This window comes from Pectinophora gossypiella, chromosome 4, assembly GCF_024362695.1.
Source record: "Pectinophora gossypiella chromosome 4, ilPecGoss1.1, whole genome shotgun sequence".
Taxonomy (NCBI): domain Eukaryota; kingdom Metazoa; phylum Arthropoda; class Insecta; order Lepidoptera; family Gelechiidae; genus Pectinophora; species Pectinophora gossypiella.
Genome location: NC_065407.1, coordinates 11324046 through 11347311, shown reverse-complemented (window position 1 = coordinate 11347311; position 23266 = coordinate 11324046). Strand labels below are relative to the sequence as shown.

General features: G+C 36.6%; 1 protein-coding gene across 1 annotated transcript in view; it reads left to right on the top strand.

Annotated features, from left to right (window-relative positions):
* Window positions 1-23266, top strand: part of LOC126366447 (eye-specific diacylglycerol kinase) — a 120328-nt gene that overhangs the window by 6579 nt on the left and 90483 nt on the right. The window contains exons 2-4 of the mRNA XM_050009555.1: window positions 12121-12273; window positions 17995-18138; window positions 18306-19030. Of these exons, the coding sequence (XP_049865512.1) occupies window positions 12121-12273; window positions 17995-18138; window positions 18306-19030 (1022 nt within the window). The remainder of the gene's footprint in view (window positions 1-12120; window positions 12274-17994; window positions 18139-18305; window positions 19031-23266) is intronic.

Here is a 23266-nt window from a genome sequence, read left to right as displayed (position 1 = left end):
TGTCTTAGGACGTGTACTTTAGAGGCCTTAGAGGCCTTTCTTTAAAATGTGCTGAATTTCTGAGGCCTTCCTCTCCATAAATCTTTCATACATTCTCTTTACATTTCCTCATTCATTGTATATCGGTTACGTTTTAGGTTTCAATAGGTTGTATTTACATTTTATTCTTTGAAGTAAGTTCAAACTTTTTCCCGTATATGTAAGTAATAAAGTCGTAGGTTTGGATCTGGAACATTTTCATGCCATTGCAAATTATAAGGGTGTTACCAATCAATGCGAAATTATATCGGACAGGTCAGCATACCCTCTATTGATTTATCGTTCAGATAATTTACCTCGATGGGGACTGATAAAAAGCAATAAATATAGGAATGTACGCCTGGGTTCCCCCGTCTCCTGATTGCCATATTGGACCCGTTCGACGATCAATTTACGATAAAATTATTTAAGCAGTTTATTGTAAATTGGATTCATAGTAACTGATTTAATAATGGAATTTTACAAAGTGGGTTCACAAACTGCTGAAGTAACATTTTCTGATAACTTACATTATAGTGATTGAGCTCCATATAAAAGACATCAACGAGAGCACTTATTAGTCTCCCTAGTACTAGCTTCCCAGCAAACATTTATGGTCTAAATTACATAGGTATGTACGTGTTCTTTTGGTACTTACAGCTATTTAAATTTCTTAGTTTAATGCGACCAAATCTATTTATCTCGAATCCACTTGTGTTATTTTGTACCAAAACTCGTGAAACATTAAAAAAACGTTCGTACCTAATAATGTTACATAAATGTCAATTAATAGAAGGTTGCTGGGAAGAAATTGATGTTTAGGAATAAGACCGTCGATTGTACGTACTTTTGTCCATTTGTTGTACTATTTGTTTTGTTTTTATGTGCAGAAAACAATTTGATTGATTGGTGGAGTACAAGTGATTTAGTGATTACATCATTAGAAGATATAATTAAGAATAAATATAAGTAGGTATAAGTGGAATTCGTTGGCAGCAGTCGTCTAGTATTTAGACGGGAGTGTCTGTAGAATCCGACGGCGAGTGTCTGGGGAGCCAGTGGTACGGAATGTCAGCTCCAATTCAATACAAAGGCATACCATCACATTCGTATAACACAAAAAAAGAATACCTAGAATTACATAAGTACTTACTCTAGAATTAGAGGTTGGACATTACAAGGATTTGCTTCTAGGCTAGAATGGCAACGTACAAAAACAAAATACGCATTCAGCTGTTTATAATCCCGGGAATTTCGTAAAAACCGATAGAGGGATTGTGCTGTTTGATGAACCATTAGGGCTGATCACCTATCACCATAAGGCTCGTTATTTACTCCTTATTAAGAGTACGTAGCTACTAGTAGTCTTCTGTTTATTCGTGGCTCTACCCACCCTTAAGAATTATGTGCGTACTGTACACGTGAGCCAATGGTGGTATTGAACGAACAAAAGCTAGTGGTAGGCTTCGCTTTGAATAGTTAGTTAGCTAACTAACTACCTCTATAATAGTTAACAATTCCTACCTTCTACTTAAATGCACTGCACACGTAAGTTTATGTACATATGCTATGCAGTCACTATAAATAGGTAATATAGATTTATAATCACATACATAACATCGACCGGCGATTGATGGTAAAGTATCGCTAAATAGGTATCGTATAAGACTTTTTCGTTTAGCCTTAAAACGATCAATGTTAAATAAATATTGGTACATCTACATTTATCCGCTGGCTACTTCCTTGCCTTGTATCACTTGTCGGCTGTGTGAGTGTTTAAAGTGTATATTCTGCCGCAAGTGAGTACGATAGTATAGAGTATACTACAAATGCTTGCTGCACTCAGAGCTTTCCGGTCAAATAGTAAATGCCATCGGAAACAGCGATACGTTACGTTTTGCGGTTTCACGTAAAATTCCGCGCTCCATAGGTTCTTTCGCATTCGGTGCAAATCCCTTGATTTCCGCTAAATAACAGTCAACTAAGTGCGAAGTGCAGTGATACATAATTATTCACTCTGCCAACACCCTGCCGCGGAAGTAGGATAGGGCAAGAAATTTTAATAAATGCGCCTTGTTTAGTAGCATCCAAGTGATATTCAATGCTTTGTGTGTTGACCGTAACTCTAGAATTGAAGAATACTGTTGCAAAGCACTAAGCGGCACTAGTTGGCGAGTAACTATAGAGCAAGATACCTCTGGAATCCAGCGGCGAGTGCCAGGAAGCCTGGAATAGACAATACTATCTCAACGCTGATACAAAGGCATGCCACCCTGTGTTTGTTCTCACTATTTGCTCTATCTAAATTATATTCGCTCTATCGCTTGAGCTTGAGTAAATACTAAATGCGAGAATAATTGTTTCTCTATTAAGTATACACGTATTAAATCGCTGCTGGATGATTTTTTGGATAAAAAAACACACATATTTTTTTATTCTTAGAATATTCTCCAAGAACGGATTTAGAACGATAACCGAAGTCTAAGCGAACGTAACGTATTGCAAATTTGCGCTAAGTCGACGATGGATTATAAAACATTTCGCTTTCACGTTCGTCAAATTGCTCTCTTGTGGAATGCATATAAGTAGCTGTCTTTATACTCGACTTAATTGTTTATTATGTGAAAAGAAGGTAAGTAATGCAAATGACGACCTCCTGTTTTGTATAAGGGGGTGTATGAGGAAGGTAATGTTTAAGAACAAAAAGGAAAATATGTTGTCACGAAATAGGCATTTGTATTGGACGTGATACCATTTTACGTGACGGGAACATGGAATAAAAACCTTATAAATAATATTATCTTCCTTACACATACTATATACGTCGGTTGTTAGATACTATGTTTACTAGGGATGGTAAATGTGATGAAGATATAGAAAGAAGAGTAAAATTGGGTAATTCAGTGAATGGGGCAATGCATGCAGTTTTTAGTAGCCAATGTATCTCGCAAGATGCGAGGATGGCTGTGGCCCAATGCAGTACAGGTACCTACGCTGAAATTTAATATGGTAGTGAATGTTGGGTATGTCAGAAGAAGCATGAAAATAGGATTAATGCCGTAGAAATGACGTCGTTGCGTAGCATTTGCGGTGTTAAATTGAGTGATAGAGTGAGAAACAGTGTGATAAGAGAGAGATGTGGCATAAAGGACGATAATAGTGACTAAGATTGAGAAGGGAATGTTAAGTTGGTTCGGACATATAGAGTGGATGAAGGATAATACCAAATTGTACTGTATTCATGTGTTATGTCTGATTGCTGAAAGTAGATTTGATTTGATTTGATAATATGATTATGAAAGCAGTATATAAAGCGAAGATTAGTGGTGGGACTGGCAGAGGAAGATCTAGAAGGATGTACATACACATACATACATAAACTCACGCCTATTTCCCACCGGGGTAAGCAGAGACTATAGAATTCCATTTGCTTCGATCCTGACACACTTCTCTTGCTTCCTCCACATTCATCAATCGCTTCATACACGCACGCCGGTTCAGAGTAGATCGTATTGAACCTTTAGAAGGATGTACCCTGACCAAATTGAAGATGTCCTTAGAAAAGGTTCAGTACGATCTACTCTGAACCGGCGTGCGTGAAACGATTGATGAATGTGATGGAAGCAAGAGAAGTATGTTAGGATCGAAGCAAATGGAATTCCATAGTATCTGCTTACCCCGATGAGACATAGATGAGAGTTTATGTATGTATGTTATTAGATTCAATACGTACGTATTATTAATTTTATAACCGATCGGTTTTATTGTAACGTTTGAATATTTAGGCCATCTAAAAATAAAATTTATGGAAATAAGATTGATCGGATCGACGCAATTTTAGGAAGGCACAATCTAAATTGTTAAACTTTATGCTCTATGTTTATTCAATCTGTGTTAACGAAAGTTGTTTTGTTGCCATTTTTAATTTATGAAAGGCTATTCATTACATTAATACCCGGAATCGGAAACAGTTTTGCATAAAAAATACTGCACTGCAAACATAGCAAAATCTTTCTAGTGTCCCCACTTTCCCTAATTCTACCCTACTTGACCAATTCCATAATCAATTCGAGAAATACTTACCACGATGCATTACGATTTTCGGACAGATTTACGAGCAGAAATCCGGTTAAAAAATCTGTTAAAAGTTTTGACAGTCAGTAAACAGACTAGGCAGTGTTGATTTGCGTGATTGATAATCGGCGTGATCGCAGCGTGATCCATGATCCGGGCGCTCGTAAAACTACGAACAAACGTACACACGGCAATACAAATTGAAATGCGGTTCGTCAGCGACCTATTTAGATATTCTGTGACCGAAACGTGCTAGCCATTCCGGCTCCCATGTTTTATTCGAGCCTTCATTCATAATTCAGCGGCACAACGAAGGTATATCGCTACCAATTTTACGCACTTAATGAACTCTGTTACTGGTATCGTCATTACATCGTAATAATTTAATAATAAAAAAGATGGCTACGACTCGTATAAAATCCGAGATTTCAGTTTGAAGCTACTTAAATATGGCAATCCAAGCGTTACGTTAATCACTTTATCCTTATAACTGCGATCATCGATAACGCTAATAATTCCATAAATAAATCTCATTATCATTTTCCCGAGAATTTAGCTAAGCAATATGAACGACGGAATTCAGTGAAAATTTGTTATATCGATGGAAAAATGGTCATGTTCACGGATACCGATCGGAGACACGTAGGAAATCGCTCCACAAATAACAGTGTTAACAAATTACTTTTAACAGAAAAATGACAAGGTTATCATTCATTCATTATAATGCTTTCACGTGTGAGAATATAAATTGACGATAATTTCGTCCAAAAGATATGAAACCTACTTAGGAACGAAAACTTATTTTCGTTAAATGACTACTTAATAATTCAGGGAGTAGAGTTCAAAATAATAGCAGATAATAAAAAGTAATTTTCAGGAAGTGAGGTAACTAATGACGCTATGCATTAGCATAAAGACTTCATTTACTGGAAGATTCACAAATAAATGACATACTTACATTATAAAATTCCTGTCACAGTCTCATAGAGCTGTGTCGAACTCGTGAAACTGGCGCTCCATCCCGCTTACAGCCGAGACGAATGTCTCTTCGTTCTGGCCATAATTTTCGTATAAAACTGGAATTTAAGTTGGTAACTGCGTTGCGTTACAGTGCGTTATTCACGGTAAAATACAGTCATTTTATTAAATCGTTCGCTACTTAATTAGGAGTTACAGGAGACAATGGTTAAAAGGACCCTTACTTTTGAATAACCTCGCGATGATTTCATTCATTTCGACTTATTATCGACATAACTTTTCAGCATATTTTCTGCTTGATGCGAAGGTGAGGGATATTTTAATTTCAACTATTTAGGTAAATAGTTAAAATACAGCCTTTTGATTGTTGAACTTTGAGACCCTCTTACAGACAAACGAACACACGTAAAAACGGAAGCCGTCTCTGTAGAAAATCAGAAAAGTTTTGTTGGAACAAAACAAAATAAAAAAACGCATACAAAAGAAGAAAACATCAAAATCGGATCTGTCCCTGGCAAGTTAGAAGTAAAACCCTTCATTTACTCCACTAAATCAATCAATCAATAATTCTTTATTGCACAAATAACATAAGTACTATAACATACTTAGGACAGAATTTCATACCCTCTCTGAAGTAGTTTCCTCAATTTTGAAGCTTCTCAATATAAATATTGTAAAATATTGTATAAATATTTATTTCATTATTAATTAATTGAGGTACTTACCTACATAATTCTTCTAAATAAAATTATTTACAAATATGTGTTTTATTTATCATGTAACAGAAAATATCATATTTCTTGTTAATATTTTGGAAAAACAGGAAATGGTAACTGTGTCACGTATTTAATATGATACGAAAATAGCGTTAGCATACGTTAATTTTTTGTATACTTACCTTCCTTTCAGGGATATGGACAAATTCCTGCGGAGGAATGCTCTGAGCCGCTAAGCCCCCTTCAATTTTGAAATAAGTAGTTAGAATTTCCTTCCTCCTACTTATTAAAAGAAGGTAAAAGATTTTGATTTCCGCGTTGTCTAGCCAAGCCTGGTGAAAAGTTGATTGATTTGTTAATTTTATAAGTTAGCCGACGAATTAATTCATCAAAAATCATGAATTTTGTAACTGTTTTCATAATTCCATCTTAAGGTAGATGAGTTTTTCAAGTTGAGTAGGAAGGTACGGCTCGGTTTCTTTACCATAATTTTAATTTAAGCAGAATTTTTTGAAACATCTTTTCTGATTGTTTTTGTGATTAGATACTTTTGTTAGAAGAGGTTTCGTACTTGATTGTAATAAAAAAGTCGTAGTAACGTATTCTTCTACAGAGGAATGCTCTGATTCGTGTGATACATACATAATATCAGGCTTGTTTCCCGTTAGGGTAGGTAGAGACTATTCCACTTACTAAGACTTCTTCGTGTGATAGTAGGTAATAAATCAAAATAGAAGTAAATACTATGTAATTACTCACATATATACTATACTTGTTTTCGGTCATCGTAATAATATGTACAAATATCATGATACCAGGTGAAACTTATGGTATTTAATTACTATGTGTCATGCACAGAAATTGAAGTTATAAAGTACGTAGTATTAATAGTGCTCCACCACGCAACTGGCCAGGGGAAAATATTGTATTTATTTGTACAACGGCCGTAACCTCTGGAAATGCTGAGCTTCATTTACTAATAGTACCTTTCATTATACTAATGAAAAAAAAGATTGCGTGAAATATATTTTTAATAAGTTGATGCAAAATATAAACATACGTAACATAAACAAACATAAACTGCCTATATACATCCCACTGCTGGGCATAGGCCTCCCCTTAATCAACCGGAGGGGGTATGAAGCATAAAACAAAAACAAACAAAAAAAAATAAACATGTCTTTTTATTTTTTAATAACTGTAAAATGAATATGAATGAATATAAACTAACATGATTAATAATCTACTTTGTTGTCAATAGAATTATAATCATTGATTAATAATGTTAGTGTATATTCATACTCGTTAACAATTAAAAAAAGGAATTGTTTTATATTTTGTATCAATTTAATAATCGACGTTGTTACCAACGCAGCTTATTTGGCTAGTACCGACCTACATATTATTAAAGTGGGTTAATTTTGGGCTAAGTATTTAATTTAATAACGAAACCTAAATAAACTTTAAAGATAAACTTAATTTAAACCATTTTGTTAACGATAAATCTTTTAAAAGTATTATAAGTACTATAGTATTATATTATATTATAACGCTACAGCATACTAAAATATAAAGTACTTACATATTATATTATATTTTAGTATACTGTAGCGTCTCAATAGTTTATACGACTGGAGAGCTGGAGATATAAAACAGTGCCCAAGAAACTTAACAGCAACATTACTTTTGATATCCATAGCATCACGCCAGTACCGCCAAAGGGGAATTCAGTGGTGTACAGTACATACCCCCACTCCTCGGCAGCTATGTTTAAGTCCCATGTAATAAGGGGAGCATATTGCCATTTTTGTTCAATTATTTTAAATTCCATATTTAGTATCAAGTGGAATATTCCACTTGATATTAACTCAGAATCATGAGCTGACTCATCCCCCTCAGTATTCGATACGGTGTCACTAACACCCTGTATTCTCTATCGTGATAAGTCACGTAGGCCCAAAATATATGGAAAAACCGTAAGACGTAAAGAGCAGTTGTATTTTAACCAACTTCATGTTTACATACCATAATGTATACATAATATAAACTCACGACTAAGTATAAGTAGTACATCTATCGTCAGAAGAACCCAACACCCACGATTCACCTTCTTCTCTTCGCTTTTTGTTTTAGCGGGTAGGTATTATCTGTTTTTCCGTACGTAATGGGTTCGAGAATGGGTCCAGCTAAAGAGATCTTATTGTTAATGGGATCCATGCCACAAGGATCGCCAGAAGTGGTAGATTAACTTAATACTTCCTAATCATATGGAGAAGTTCCGCAACTAGCCTTTTAACCAAATTCTTTTTCTTCTACTGAAGCTGAGAAAACATAGCTACCCCTTGCTTAGAAGCGCCTATGTTAAATGTGTGTGTGTGTGTGTGTATTAAAATTATGATTTCAAAATATAATTATTTACACATATTTACATATATTATGATATTGTATGTGCTTAAATGTTCTTGCGATTCTGTTTTAAGATTATTTCGAGTTCCTTTTATTAATGGGAATTCAATTCCCTAGAGTTTCTCCTTTTTGACGGAGCCCGCTTACAGGTCCAGTTTTTTGTAGAGGCGACTGGCAACGCGGCCTTTGTCAGAATTTACGCATTTATTAGATTACATTTTAATAGAATATGACGAGACAAAATGATTGGGATTCTCTTGTGAATACTGAGGAACAAGTATAAATTCGTAGAGTACTTACCTTGGAAGTTTTAGTCTCGGACGTAATTTTGTGTTTCTCTGCCATCCACTAAGCGATGTTTTTTGTTAGTAATTTATAAGATGAGGCAAGTTTTCGCTCCAGTGTTTCCTCTAGCAATGGTGCGACGAGTGTCGTCCTGTCCCGCCCCATTTTAATTTGACGGACTGAATTATTTCCCCTTTGTTCTTTTCCTACCTCGGCAATTATTCCAGTCGTCTTAGAGAATTTACGTAATAAAATGAAATATTAACGAACAAATTACTCGCTCGACGGGGAATTTTATGCCAAGCTTAACCTTTCACAATGTGATCCTACTTGAACGTTTATGTCGCCCATTTTTACTGTACTTTTTATTTTATAAGACTCGTTAGAATTTAAATTAAGTACGTAAATACAATTGAGTATCGCGTGATGAGCTGCAAAAAGTAATTTTCTATTTTTCATCGTTGTGTGCTTGCTTATCAGATCAATTTTTAAAAATAAGTTTGAAAGTAAGTTTGTTATAATAGACATTCAATACAAGTAGGTACCTTTTGGGATGCACAGAACCCCTAGTTACCAGAAGACATTAAGCGTTTATCGAAGTTCTAAAGCGGATATAATGAAGCGTATGGTGTCAGGTTACCATCCGTGCACGCGGTTGCAAGCGACTCGTGTCATCTTGGAGAGGACCTAACCGCAAAAGACTAAGAAATAAGTTGAGTTTTACGATATAATGTCCGGAATGATAAACAGTTTTATGTTGTTTTTTCAACTTTAGCGTTTTAAGGAGTACAGCTGATACCTAAAAGAACGAGGTGGGTGTTATAATAATAGTGTCTGTTTAAAGTAGTATAGACTGGTACAAAAGCTGAATGGAAACGTTATTGTGCATAAAACTTGCAAAGCTAAATTAGCAAGCGCTTTTGTTAGCGGTCGGTCCTATAGTCGGTAGTTTTATTTGATGTCAACACTTAATTAGAATAAATGAACGAACCAATGTTAGGTCCCTTTGATAATAAATGAACAGTTGAGTGTATGGTCATTCAGTACCAAGCAAATAATACAAACGGGCGGGTTCGCATCCACGCGTATGTTTATAACTTCCTTTTGATTTATAACCTTACTCCTACCTAACATAAAGACTTGTAAGTAGGCGCTCGCATTTGTATGAAATGGGATGAATGTTATTTGAACAGTTCTTTTCTTTATCTTCCATTTCAAATACACATAGAAACGGGATCATATTGGTAAGTAATAATATTTCAAAGCCGATCAGCTATACCGAATTTCCAACTTTATATTACATTTACCATAAATCGCTTGTAGCCTTTCTTATTCTACAAGAACGCAAGTTTAAGAATACTTCTTCACTAGTGGGAGACGGAATTTCAGTGAAATTTACTTCGATCCGCACTTTAAAATTGTAGTTTTCGATAATGTAAGTACTTTCACTTGGCACTAAAGTATGTTTTGGTAATTCACTATTATTTAGTGACTTAAACTTATTTGTTTTATGAAGATACGACACCTATTTGAAATATTATGAGGGGCTGACGCGGTTTATATTTAATTACAAAGTAATAAGGCATAAAAGCTTTTAATTCACTAGTGTGCATATTTTATTTGCAAATGTGGCGTCAAAGCGCCTGCCGCAAAATCCTTCTCACGTCGCGACCGGCATACATAACAATCGTGCTTGCGTTGCAATCTGAGGTAGGCGCCGCCGCCGCGCCCACACGCGGCTGCAAGCGACTCGTGTCATCGTGTCACCGTGGCTGGCATCTCGATATCCAGATTTATATAAATCTAGTACCACTAAATCTGAATTTCGTATTGAAAAGAGTTGGAGAGTAGAATTTTTGTAAGTACCTAGTTTAAAAAGAAAACGCACGGAGAAAAAAAGGAAAAAACAAAACAAATACATTTTGACACAAAGTTGTAGTTATTTAGTTCTTTTTGTATGTAAGTATATATTTCATATGCATACAAGAATAGGTACGAGTGGTCGAGCACATAAAGCGAATGCGGAATAGGTACCTCATCCCCTTACTGCAATGTTGCACTTCAGGGAAGCATCAGAATATTCAAGCATCAGCTCTGCCGGGTGACATCCGAGTTGGCGGTTTGCCAAAAATAAAGTATTTTTTTCGTGAGTGTCTTGTCTACTTTGGTAGATAACCTAAGTTGAGGCACGGTTAGACTGTACCAAGGGAGTAGATATTGAGTCTGATAATAGTGTCCGCAGATAGTTGTGTACATGTGTCGCCGACGTTGCCAAGCAACTGTAGAGGTTCTCAAGAGTGTTTCTCCCGATAGGATACTACGTCCGCCTGTTGGCAGGTGCATTTGATAGGATCGTGCAACGTTGTATCGAGACAACACGCTCGATGCCACGCAAATAGATTATACATGTAACATACCGACACATAGGTGGCTAGTCATATTGACTTGTGCTCTAACTACCTAGTTCTTTAGAGCTCAGGGCAGTTCAAGTATCTGAAGACAATAATGAAGTTAAAAGTTTAGAATTATAGGTACCTACACAGGTTTGTTATACAAAAAGCTTCAATAGGTATTCAGTTTTTTAAATATCTTAATTAACCACATAAAATTACCTATCACAGTTTGCAGCGTTGGCTGGAAGAGACATCTTTTGAAGATAAGTCCAACTTATGTGTAATATAGTTAATATGTTTTCCTATGAATATAAAATCCTACTGAAAATACTAATTGGTGTTATTAAAGTAAGTATTAAATTTGTTCCTTATGGAAATGAACAAGATACAAAAGTGGCAGTTGTAGTATAAGTTTTATTGTCTTTTATGAATGATTATTTGTGATGTAACTGGGACGAAATCTGTCATAGGTGTACCCTACAAATTAAGAATTGAATATTATTCAAAACTTTCTGTTGAACAGACATCGCTTCTAAAAATATACCTTTGTTTGATGAATCCCAGTGATAAGTCACATATTTAATTAAGGATAATAGGACAAGTTAAGAGGAATGAAATATCTCCAATTAGCTTACCAATCAAGAAAATTAATTAGTGTAAGTACGAGTATATTAATTATGATCGATTATTCTTCTAGTTTTCTATAGACAAGATCTCTATATGGGCCATAGGGCCAAAAAGCGTTCAGAACTTGCTATGCTGTTGAATCAACTCGCATGTCTGCAATGGATGATTTCACCAGCAGGCACTTGATTGTTATTAGCGCTCCCCTTTATTCCTTAGCGGCCATTTAAGAGTAATATTTAAAGTAAGATCCAGAGGGGGTGAGGTTAGCACCCGATACGAATTGGTGCGGGGCGGAAAGTTACCGTTATATAAGCAGTATTATTTTTTGTTCTATGACCGTAAATCGAGTATATAACATTAGTGATATCTCTAAGTATCTGAACATCCGTAGACCAGCATTATGATTATATATTAATTATTTACACACATTTGCAACATTACAGAATACAAATACAATACATTGCGTTACAAACAAGATTTTTGTCAAAAGAAGTCAAAACTACTTCTAATTTTGAATTATTTTTTTCATTTTTGTTTTATTTTTTTCACATTTATAATTAGTGACATGCATTACGGTATACTTGACTATCCGTAGTTGTGGTGTGGCAGCGGTGCGGTGGTAGGCGCGGCGCGGAGCGGCCCCCGCGCCATGCGCGCCGCCGCCCGCGCCGGCCGCGCCGCCCGCGATGCAGCGCCTGCGCACCACCTTCACGCGCTCCCGCACGCCCACGCCCCAAGATATGAAGACGCAGAGCAGCCTCGAGGTGCCCAAGCAGGTACGGAATTCTCTTACTATTCCTTTGTTCTACATCCGTAATCCCATTATGTATACGTACACGTACCCCTAATATACATAAACATCTTGTATCATGTCCCACTGCTGAACACCGGGTTCCCCTTAATCAAAAGGAGGAAATCTGAAGGGAAGGACAGGGAGGAGGTATGGAGCATACTCCACCAGTGCGGGCCGGTTGAAGTTTTTGGGCTAGTTCTCTTACTGGACACCAAAGCCCTTTTTATCAAGTACCTACATACGATCATGCCCGTAAGTCCTGTAGGCGTGTGTGGCATAGCACCAAGTCGTAGGTAATAATTTGTTGGTACTTACTCTTAATATTGACAACTTAATGCGTAGGTATTATTCCTTATTCTGTGGACGTAGGCTTAACAGTTACAGGATACTGTCCGTTCTTTATCACGTAAAGAGGCCGTAACTAATACGATAGGCAAAATTTGAGAATCGAACCCTGACCATTTTAACTGGTTTTTACGTATATTTATATCTTAGTGTCCGAGGTTTTTTGGTCCGGTTCAACATAACCCTGGCACTAGAGTTTATGAAGTCAAAAGAAGGAGATGAGAAGAAGACGACGATGAAATCATACAAAAATACGTTTGGAAAGTCTCAATAATTGGGTACTTCTAAGATTTTTTCCTTTTAACTTTAAGTTGTAAGACTGAATGGTCTTTTAAAATCAAACCCCATTGTTTAACTATTGTTTGGAAATCTCGACAATAGGAGTTAAAAATAGGTAATGATATCAGTCAGTATTCAAGGAACAAAAACTTAATTATAACAAGTAATATAATGGTGCTAATTCCTGTAGATACTATATAATTTTATTGTAAGTTATATATACCTGTCATTTACGTATCCACCGAAAAGAAAAGGGACGGGTAATCGACAGGCATAAAATTTATGGAATACACGTCAATTTTAGGCGGAAATTAAAAAAAAAAAACTCTCACAAAATTTTATATTAGCCAATAAACCAACAAAATTAAAAATAACGACATAATATTATTATTAATATGTCATTATTAATTAATGACAGCACACATCAAACAGGTTACATTTCAGCGAGATGCCTATTTTATTTGCCCGGGTTATTAATTCATTTTAAAATTAACAAATTGGCAATCATTTGTCCCTTTGCTTTTCAGCGCATAAGATGACGGGTATAACTTAAAATAAAATTTGAAAGAGTCTGCTGGAATCGGGGCCATTGGCTGATATTGCTGTATGACATAATAAGCAATCACACATAGTTAAAATTCGTGAAGAGACCAACGTATCTACCAAACATCGACTTTTCAATCACTGGTTGTAAATATATAATTAAATCTTGAAGAGTACGCGAGTCCCCGTTTCGAAATACCGAATATTAAAAAGAAAAAAGCTCCAGTGGTGCGACAGGAATGTAATAAATAAGTCGATTTCGGTGGTTTCTGTATTTTCGGTATTGGCGTGATCTTTTGTATGTAAACGTGAAAAAAGCTTTTTCTAGAAACACGTAGCAACAATTTTCATTTCTGTTGTTTTTCATTGGATTTTCAAAAGGAAATTGCTTCTATGCTGAACTGGCAGAAACTGAATTCTTGGCTGGACTGGTGAATAACAAACAGACATAATGTATAACACCGTGTTCACACTAAACACAGAGGGAATACGTCTTTTCTAAAATATTGGACTATCATAATACCATAATATATATATATAATAATAACATCCGGAACGATGGGCAAAGATCATCACGCACTGGGTAGCACAGGATGGACACCGTAGACGTGGTAGACCCCGGAAACGATGGCGCGATGATCTCGACGGTTATCGAAAAGACTGGATAGAGCTCGCACAGAACCGGGATACTTGGAAGAATATGGGGGAGGCCTTTGCTCAGCAGTGGCTACAGGGTAATAATAATAATAATAACATAGTGGTCTGATCATTTGTCACCCATATTCACTATGATTCATCATAAAATTCATACACACCCATCTCATGATTTCCTATCAAAAGTGGCTGCAAGTTGTCTTCAGATTACTTACGACGTTATTCAACCAATTAGTGATTACCAGTGCGAGTTTATATACAGGATGCTAGTAACACCGTAATGTAAACTTTGGGGATGATTCAGACCATGATTATGAGTTAATATCAAGTGGAACTTCTTGTCGGAAAATGCATGATTTTTTTTAAATATTTGCTACGGAAAGTTCCATCACTTGATCTGGATCATCCCTCAAAGTTTTTGTTACGATGTCACTAACTATATGTGTCATACGGAAACGTTTTAATACAATTCTGACTTTCATTGGGCAGGATGGTTCCATTCACTTACTAATTGATAAAGGGGTCTGTATTTAGTAAGAGGGACGCATGTAGATTGAAGACGGGCCGACAAAGCAGCATAACACCGTGCAGTGTTAACATGAACTGGGAACAATGCGAGCCTTCATTGACCGGCATCCAATCTAGTTGATACCGCCGATATGCCGTAACTTCCGGTGTTGTGATATATTATTTCACAGAACTCTAGGTACTATAATAATGTGACCTTTTATAGGCACATCGTAACATAACATAACAAATAGTTTATTGCACACACAGGAAATACAAAACACAAAACAAAAGATAAATAGAAAGAGTACAATAGACAGCGTTATTGCTAAGATCATCAAATCAAATCAAATAGGTATACTTTATTTCACGCAAACAAAACATACAAACATTTAATAGGACAAATCATCCTCCTGGCTGGCAGGCGCGTTATTTTAAAAGTTAATCTTTACTAGTAAGTAAATGAATATGACAAGAATGTCTAGGGACGGAGCCGTGCGCCTAGTACAATGTTTAATTTGTGTTTTTTATACGCCAACCATGACTCTGTTTATATATGAATAATAAAGTGAATAATAAACGCGGTAAACTACTTCAACCTGTACTATATTTCAAGAGCCCGCATGACAGCACTATAACGACATAAGCAGGTTTAAATGTCCATTTGTTTCTTCTTCTGTCGTGTGGGTTGCGATGTCGAAAAATACAACCCTGGTGTCAAGGTTATTATCGAGCGTCAAATCCCCAAAGCTTAATGTAACGACTACATACCTTATGCAAATAATAGCCGGAACCAACGGCTTAACATTTATGTCAAACACATGATACAATTTCTAAGTTAAATAGTATTTATAACATATTTACTTTACTACAATGAGTAACAGCTACGATTTTTTTTTCTTTTTCGTTAATATGCTACGTTGAAAATTCGACCTTATGTGTTCTGTGACTACGTCGCAAGCAACTATTGTTTGTGGTTATTGGCACACTAGCTGGGAAACACTGCGAGGTAGGTTTTAAATCCCATTTAAAACTTTTTCATTAAACGAGTTTTGACTTCCCTTTTATCCACTTTCAATTGGATAACTGGCCTGTAATAAAGTGACTTGGGCTTGTGGGATACACTGATTTTTTTTAAATTAGCATTATTTGGTTGTAATGGTTACAGCCTGGTTATTCTTGGTTACGCTGAATTGTTTGTTTTTATTTTAGATTATTTCACTTGTACCCCAATTAAGCTACATGACTGGGACAAAGATAAATTCAAATAAAATGCTATCGAGATTTGAAGCGAGTATAAGATGATTCAAAATCAATCACATTTTTATTTTTGATTAATTTATCGTAACAAAGAGTATGTTTGATCACGTTTGTTGACGACGTCATACGTGTAATTTCTATTACAAACTCCATGGAAATTTATAATATTAACGTTTTGTTAAAAGTATCTCGTTTGACTTGGTTTTCTTCTTGCATCTAAATATATAAAAGGAGAAACTGACTGACTGATCAACGCACAGCCTAAACGGCTAAACGTAGGCACTTGAAATTTGGAAGGGACGTGGCTTAGGTACCGTAGAGGTGCACTAAGAAAGGAATTCCCGGAATTCCCACCGGAACGGGAATTAGCGGGAAAATCCTTTTGTATGAAAAATCTAAACCGGTTAAGTTAGACGCTTGAAATTTGGCATGCAGGTACCTTAGTTAACTTAAAGCTTAGTTGCAACAGGATATTGCAAAATTCCCACGGAAACGGGAGTTAGAGGGAAAAAATATGAAAAAATCGAAGCCGCGTACGATAAATGTTTTCAATCTATCATGCATGCATACCTTAGTAAATATAAAGTTTAGTTATGGCTGTATTTTAAAAAATAGGAGAGAGAAAAAATTGTATGAAAAATTCTAAACTGCATAAGTTAGATGCTTGAAATTTGATATGCACTCCCACACACACAAAGATCTCTCTTTTATAACACGCCACGCGGACGAAGTCGCGGGCAAAAGCTAGTATATTACAAGTCCTCTATATAACTCATTCATGGCGTCTCCGCCGTAGTAACGAGTTTTCTCGGGATGTGCATGGGTTAATGGGCGTACGCAAGTAGTCGCATTGTAAGACGGGTCTGTTTAGGGAATACACGGCTCAATATCTGCATTTAGAGTTCTTTACATTGTTTACTGTTAGTTAACACTGGGTCCGCTGCCTAGGTTAACGGTAATGTGTCTGAAATGGTTTGGTCTACTCGCCATCAGGTCCTATCTTTTTACTAATTGTCTAATAGCCTAATAGAGCATAGACCAGATAGTACAAATAGTGCTGATCTGAAACTCATCCCAAAAAATTTAAACAATCAGTAAGTAGCGAACCAGACCATCAAATATCTTCTATAAAAATAAGAAAATGCTCTGTATTGACAATATTTAAAACATACACACTTACATAAACTTATGCCCGTAATCCGTAATGGGGTGAGTAGAACCACAAGTAATCAAGGACAATTTGCACTTTATTATGATCCTTACGGTTACAAGGGATTAGCCTATCGGCTATAACAATTGTATATTATGTTAGAGAGGACACAATCCGTCTAATATCTAGGTGTGAAATAAACGCATACTTACTTCAAAATACGATTTACATACGGTTCAACCCAACTCGAGCGTGTTTGCAGGCAGCTCCTACGCGTATAAATTATAATATTATTTATTATTCAGCACCTACGATTTATCTGTTCGATGCAGGCACACGCTTCAATGTGCAAAACGCTTCTATGAACACCTTTTGATATGTGAACGACCCAAGTAAAGGCGCTATGAAAATGTATTTCTGACGTATAAATTAAGTAAGATTTCTTTCCAAAATTTACTTCGCGATTGTTGTGTATGAAACTTTTCTGTGAATGTGCAAAAAATACAAAATTCAAAAAATATTTTTATTGAATAGGTAACATAGTTACACTTTTAATCGTCAATTTTTACATAACGAACGTCTCATCCGCCTAAAACTACTGCAGCTTCTCACAACCTGTATAGCCGGGGAAAAGAAGCCGCAAGAAAAACCTCAGCACATAGCCCTAAACGTTCTTTAAAAAAATAAATAAACATAAAATATTGTTATAAATATAATTGAGTAATTTAGCTGCCTAATATCAGTTCTCAGACAGTTAATCCTATGTATTCATATCTTCACGACGATCGGTCCTGCGCTGCCCGCATCCAGCGGCTTCCCGCGACCTTCACCAGATCGTCGGTCCATGAAGATTTAGATTTAGAAGATATGATGATGATTCATATCTTCTAAATAATCACTAACCTAGGACAGACGTGTTACCCATGTAATTGTACGTATATTGTTGTTAACTTTTTAATTGCGTAGGTCCGGTCGGCATCGTTCGACGAGATCCAGCTAGAGGCGGCGCGCGGCGCGGGCGCGAGTGTTCTGCTTGCAGTCCCGCAGCATGGCGCGCGCAGCCGCAGCTTCGACTCCGCCGGCTCCGACGACTCGGGCACCTACCTCGAAGTAAGTGTGCGTAATAAGGCTCTCTTACACAGAAGTACTGCCGCTATCAGTTGTTCATTCTGTCAATTCGTTGGCAGCCTATAGTTGGTAGACAGCAAAATACTGTTCATAAGAGGCTTAGGACTTATTTAGTGCAGAAAGTATTTAATAGTATATGTGTGGTGCAGGTTCCCCGGCTATGGTCGCGCCGGCGGTCGGGCAAGGGCACGCCGCCTCCGTGCGTGCACTGCCGGCACATGGAGACGTGGCTGGCGCGCCGCAGCGAGGAACGCGCCACGCCCGAGCGCCTGCCTGCCTCCTCCTCGGCCGAGGACGACGACGACGACGACGACAGCGAGGTGGAGTCTCCGCGCGTATTGCTGGCGCCACCGCCGCCGCCGCGCGCCTTCCTGCCACCGCCGCTGCCGCAGTCCCCGCCGCCCTCACCCGGCGCTCCTTCCTTTGAACTGCAACCGCCCAGCGACGAACCTCCTGTCCTCCCGCAGCGCCGACGCTCCATATCACGACAGGAAGCCTTCTTCGTCGAACCCACCGGCAGCTCGCTTGAGAACGTCCGAGCCTCGGAGGACTGTGCGACTCAAGGGACGAGAGACCCTCTAGTACATGACATTTATTTAGCTGTACCGGAACTGAAACGCGACCGTGCCGCGTCTGTCGATTCCTGCTTTTCAAAAGTTTCCGGTGGTGCTAGAGCTGAGGAGTTAAACGGTGGAGGTGACTCGTTAACAGTACCCGGGTCTGGGCTGCGGTCGCGATCAGTGGACATTGTTTTACCGACGGCTGAGCAGTCTCGATACAAGGCTCTCGCACTTACATCGGCGCAGGCGCCGCCTCCGTTACGAGATCAACCGCAAGATGAACCAGACTCCGCCGTTCCAGTGTTAGAAATCAGGTCAGTGAGCATGTTAAATTGTTAATGTAAATAAATCTATTTTTACTTTCTTTTCTTTTAGTTACCTTTTTGTTTCCCAACATACATACGTTTCCCTATAGGTATAGTTTCCTGTCCGTTCTCTGAATCATTTTTAAAAGGGATAAGAACGTTTGCATTCATATATACTGGGGACGAATAAGGTACGCGAAATTGACCTTATCTATAAATAGGGTCAATTCACTTGTACTCACATCTCGAGATTTTTCACTTACCCCTGGGACTGCTAGAAGGGGCCCGTCATTTATAGCTTTTCAGCCCTTTTATCTTTTTTGCGATATCTTGTATTATGATATTAATGTTTTCCAATATTAAATATTTATTTAATTAATTAACGAATCGAATGGATCAAAATAGATGTAAAAGGTTTTAATAATATCTAGGTAAAGAACAACCAAAGAGTTTCAAAGGCTTGGATCAAAGAATAGCGAAAGAAAAACAGACAAAGCAACATATACGGATAATGTATCTTTTCAATATCCATTATCTTACTTAAGTATAGGTGAATAAACTTATTAAATACTTTATTTTATACTTCTTTCTTAGAAAGCTTCACAAGGAAACCTCGGCCCTTCAAATAGATTTTTAAGATTAACGCATTGTAAAAGAAATGTTTTGCTTTATTTGTCTGTAGATACTGTAATCCGCTGCTGAAAATACGTCTGAAAAAAGAACGATAAAATATCCCTAATATTTTCTATTGTGTCGTAGTGTATATTATGTATAGAGTAGGTAGGTATTTTTATTATTTATCTGTTATATAAGTATTTTTTGTGGCGGTAACGATGTACGATTTACCATTATTATGCTATAGAGTACATGATAGATTATCATGGCGCGGTACGGAATAACATTTGCGAGTACGACTTGTAATTTGCGTTTATGCATTGTATTTCTAATTGTCTATTTGACAGAGTTGGTAAGAGATTTTTAGCTTTTAGACATAAACACAAAATAATTGCTATTGAAGCTATTCGTTTGCAATTGTAAACGAATAAGCAAACTTAAAACTACAAAGAATTTCATATTTTTATCAATACCACCACACACAATATAAAAAAAATGGTTAAATAATATGTGCACGGCGCGACGCTAATTATGTCGACGGCTTCGACCAATAGTCGCAGAATGCTATTTAAAATTATATATCGCAGATAAAAGCCGTACAGCTATTAGTTGAAGCCTTCGCGCCGCGCGCCGCGTGTCATGAGCGAAAACTGTTATAAAAATATGTTTATCTACACTTTTACTCTGTAAAAGTGCGCGTATCATATTTTATTTTCGTGACAATTCATTTTACATATGTAGTTACTATTTATTCATGTTGAATAAAAGTATCCGTGACATAATTCTGAGAGAACAGGTGAGACGCCGGAAAATGCCTGTCTCCGTTATTAGGGTCCCGCAGCCAAAATGGCAAGAACAGGACCCTTATTTATGATTTTAATTTGACATCCAACTTTACGACAATTTTTGCTTCCAGTTTTCCCAAGACGAAGTCTTAAAGCAAAACTGATCTTTCGAAACTACTCGCCTGCAATTTATGGGTATGTGCCAATCTACGTCAAATAGTTTCGGAGAAAATCTGTTGTGACAGGAAAGGTCGCCGAAATGATTCTGAAAATATTTCGTTTTCCATTTTTCGTACGGAATACTCTAAACGGGAAATTGAATTCTGTTTGTTATTTTTTCAATTACTTACATTTCAAAATATATAAAAGTTTACTAAAAGTACACTAGGAAAACCTATAAAAAAATATAACATAAGCTCATCCACGACTATTATAGTTGTTGGGAATATTCCATCTTTGGGCTAGTCAGAGATCCTTACACCCGTCCCGAGATGACCTGAGTACTCACGCTTCACCGTACTTTCTGTTAGACCAACGAACGTGATGGGTGGTGAACCGTATCGCCGTATCGTCTATAATAGGTAAAAGTGTTAGTGAAAATTTACTCTAGATATAAATTAATAAATCATTGGTGAAAGTCCGGTACCGGAGTTAAAGAAAAAGCACAAAATGCGAATATTTTGTTTGAGTCCTTTGAATTTGTTGCCACAGTTGAGGTTGATCATGTCACATGGTCGTGGATTTTAAGCGCGTTTGATAATGCATTCATAAACATTAACAGCGTATAATAATTTCAGAGAGCACTCAATTTTAGTGGTCAAAGTGAAACAAAATAAATAGGTACCTTTGCTAAAATTCGGCATAAATCCTGCATTAATCTGTTCCATACCGTTTGCAGGTTGTTACGCTGAACATTCTGTTTTCTGCCAAGAAATTGATTATCAGCGACTCATTGAACCGAGAGCATATAGAAGTTACGCTTAGTTTTAGTCAAAGGTCAGGTGTAATCTGTGGCGTATTTGGATTGAACGTTGTTAACGGAAGATTTTCATCATCAAACAGGGTTTATGATTTACTTATCATATGCTACACATACGTTTTGATTGTAAGAATAACATAACTTCTGTTATGCTATGATATGCTACTATGTTATGCTGTTATGTTACGCTGCGGGGATACCCCCGAAAGATAGGCAGAGATGTATATCATACTCGCCAGCTATATTCAAACATGTTTTGATTGTAAACATATTTAGTTAATAATATTGTATTAATTACTTATTACGAGTAATATATTGTCATATCATGAAGATAATAACATTATATTGCTACTTGACAATTTGGCAATTTGTTACTAAAACTAAATAATGAGTCTGATTACTGAAACTTTATTTAATATATTCTTATAATATATAATAAGTATATATAATAGTTCCTTATCACCATAAGGTTCATCATATCCAGCTTACGACATCGTATCAACAGTGGCTGCAAGTTGTCTTTGATTACTTGTGGCTCTGCCCACCCCATTAGGGATTACGGGCGTGAGTTTATGTATGTATGTATGTGTATATAATAGTTCCTTATACAAGTAGGTACAGTTTTATGGATTAAGGGGATGTAAGAAATCGATCGAACGTACCGAAACGAGTCACACCTTAAGAAATTACATTATGGGTATTCGTAAGAAGATACAAATATTTTCTTAATTACTCATTGCATATTTTATATTTATACTTACCGAAGATTAGGGTAGATATAACATCTGATAGATAGATAGATAGAATCTTTATTTAGGTTTAAGACGTTACATACATTTCTAAGTAATTCATACATACATACATACATAAACTCACGCCCGTAATCCCTAATGGGGTGGGCAGAGCCACAAGTAATCAAAGACAACTTGCAGCCACTGTTGATACGAAGTCCAAAGATGGATATGATGAACCTTATGGTGATAAGGGATCAGCCTATCGCCCATAACATTAGTCCATCATGTTAGAGGACACAATCCCTCTGTCGGTTTTTACGACATGCCCGGGAAGAGAAGCAGCTGAACGTGTTCTATGTTTTTTATATGCTCCCAGAGCAGCATAGAAGCAAGTAATTCATAAGTTATTTTTTTATCTGCGTAGTTTTCATTTCTAACCGAATTCGAAAAAGGAGGTTATCAATTTGACCCGTATGCAATAATAACATTAATGCCCGTGTATATGTTTTGTAATATTCTTTCAATTGCATAATATTCAGGCTTGCAAAATGCAAACACACACACGTGTTTTAAACGTACCTCAGTATGCTAATATGTTTTGTATGTTTATAGCTTAGTAACTAAAATAAAGATCTCGTTGATGTCTTTGAAGGAAGACCTTATCAGTCTGTAGTAAGTAACATGAAGCCGACTAACACTACCTAATACGTAATTATTTATTACTTATTGTGAGAAAGATTTTTAAATCGATATTTTTATAATGACTGATTTTATCCTAGGTAAATACTAGGGAATGCAATCTCGACTCGAGATCGCAAATTCGAGATCCTGTGGGAAAGCAAATATCAATCCCGCGCATCCCAGAATTTTCGGGATCTCGTCTAGTTCATAAAAAATGTCATAGCTGAAAACGATAAAAACTGCTTGTATGTGATAGTGAGGTTAATTAAAATATTTATATAAGTAACCTTTATGCTTCAATATTAATAACTACTTAAATAATTACATTTTCTTTGGAAATCAACATAATCAAAACAAAAAGTATAACTCAAGAAGATTCTCCCAATCCCGTCAATCTCGAATGGGATCTCATCATATTAGGAATCGGGATTGATCCCGAAAAATTAGACGA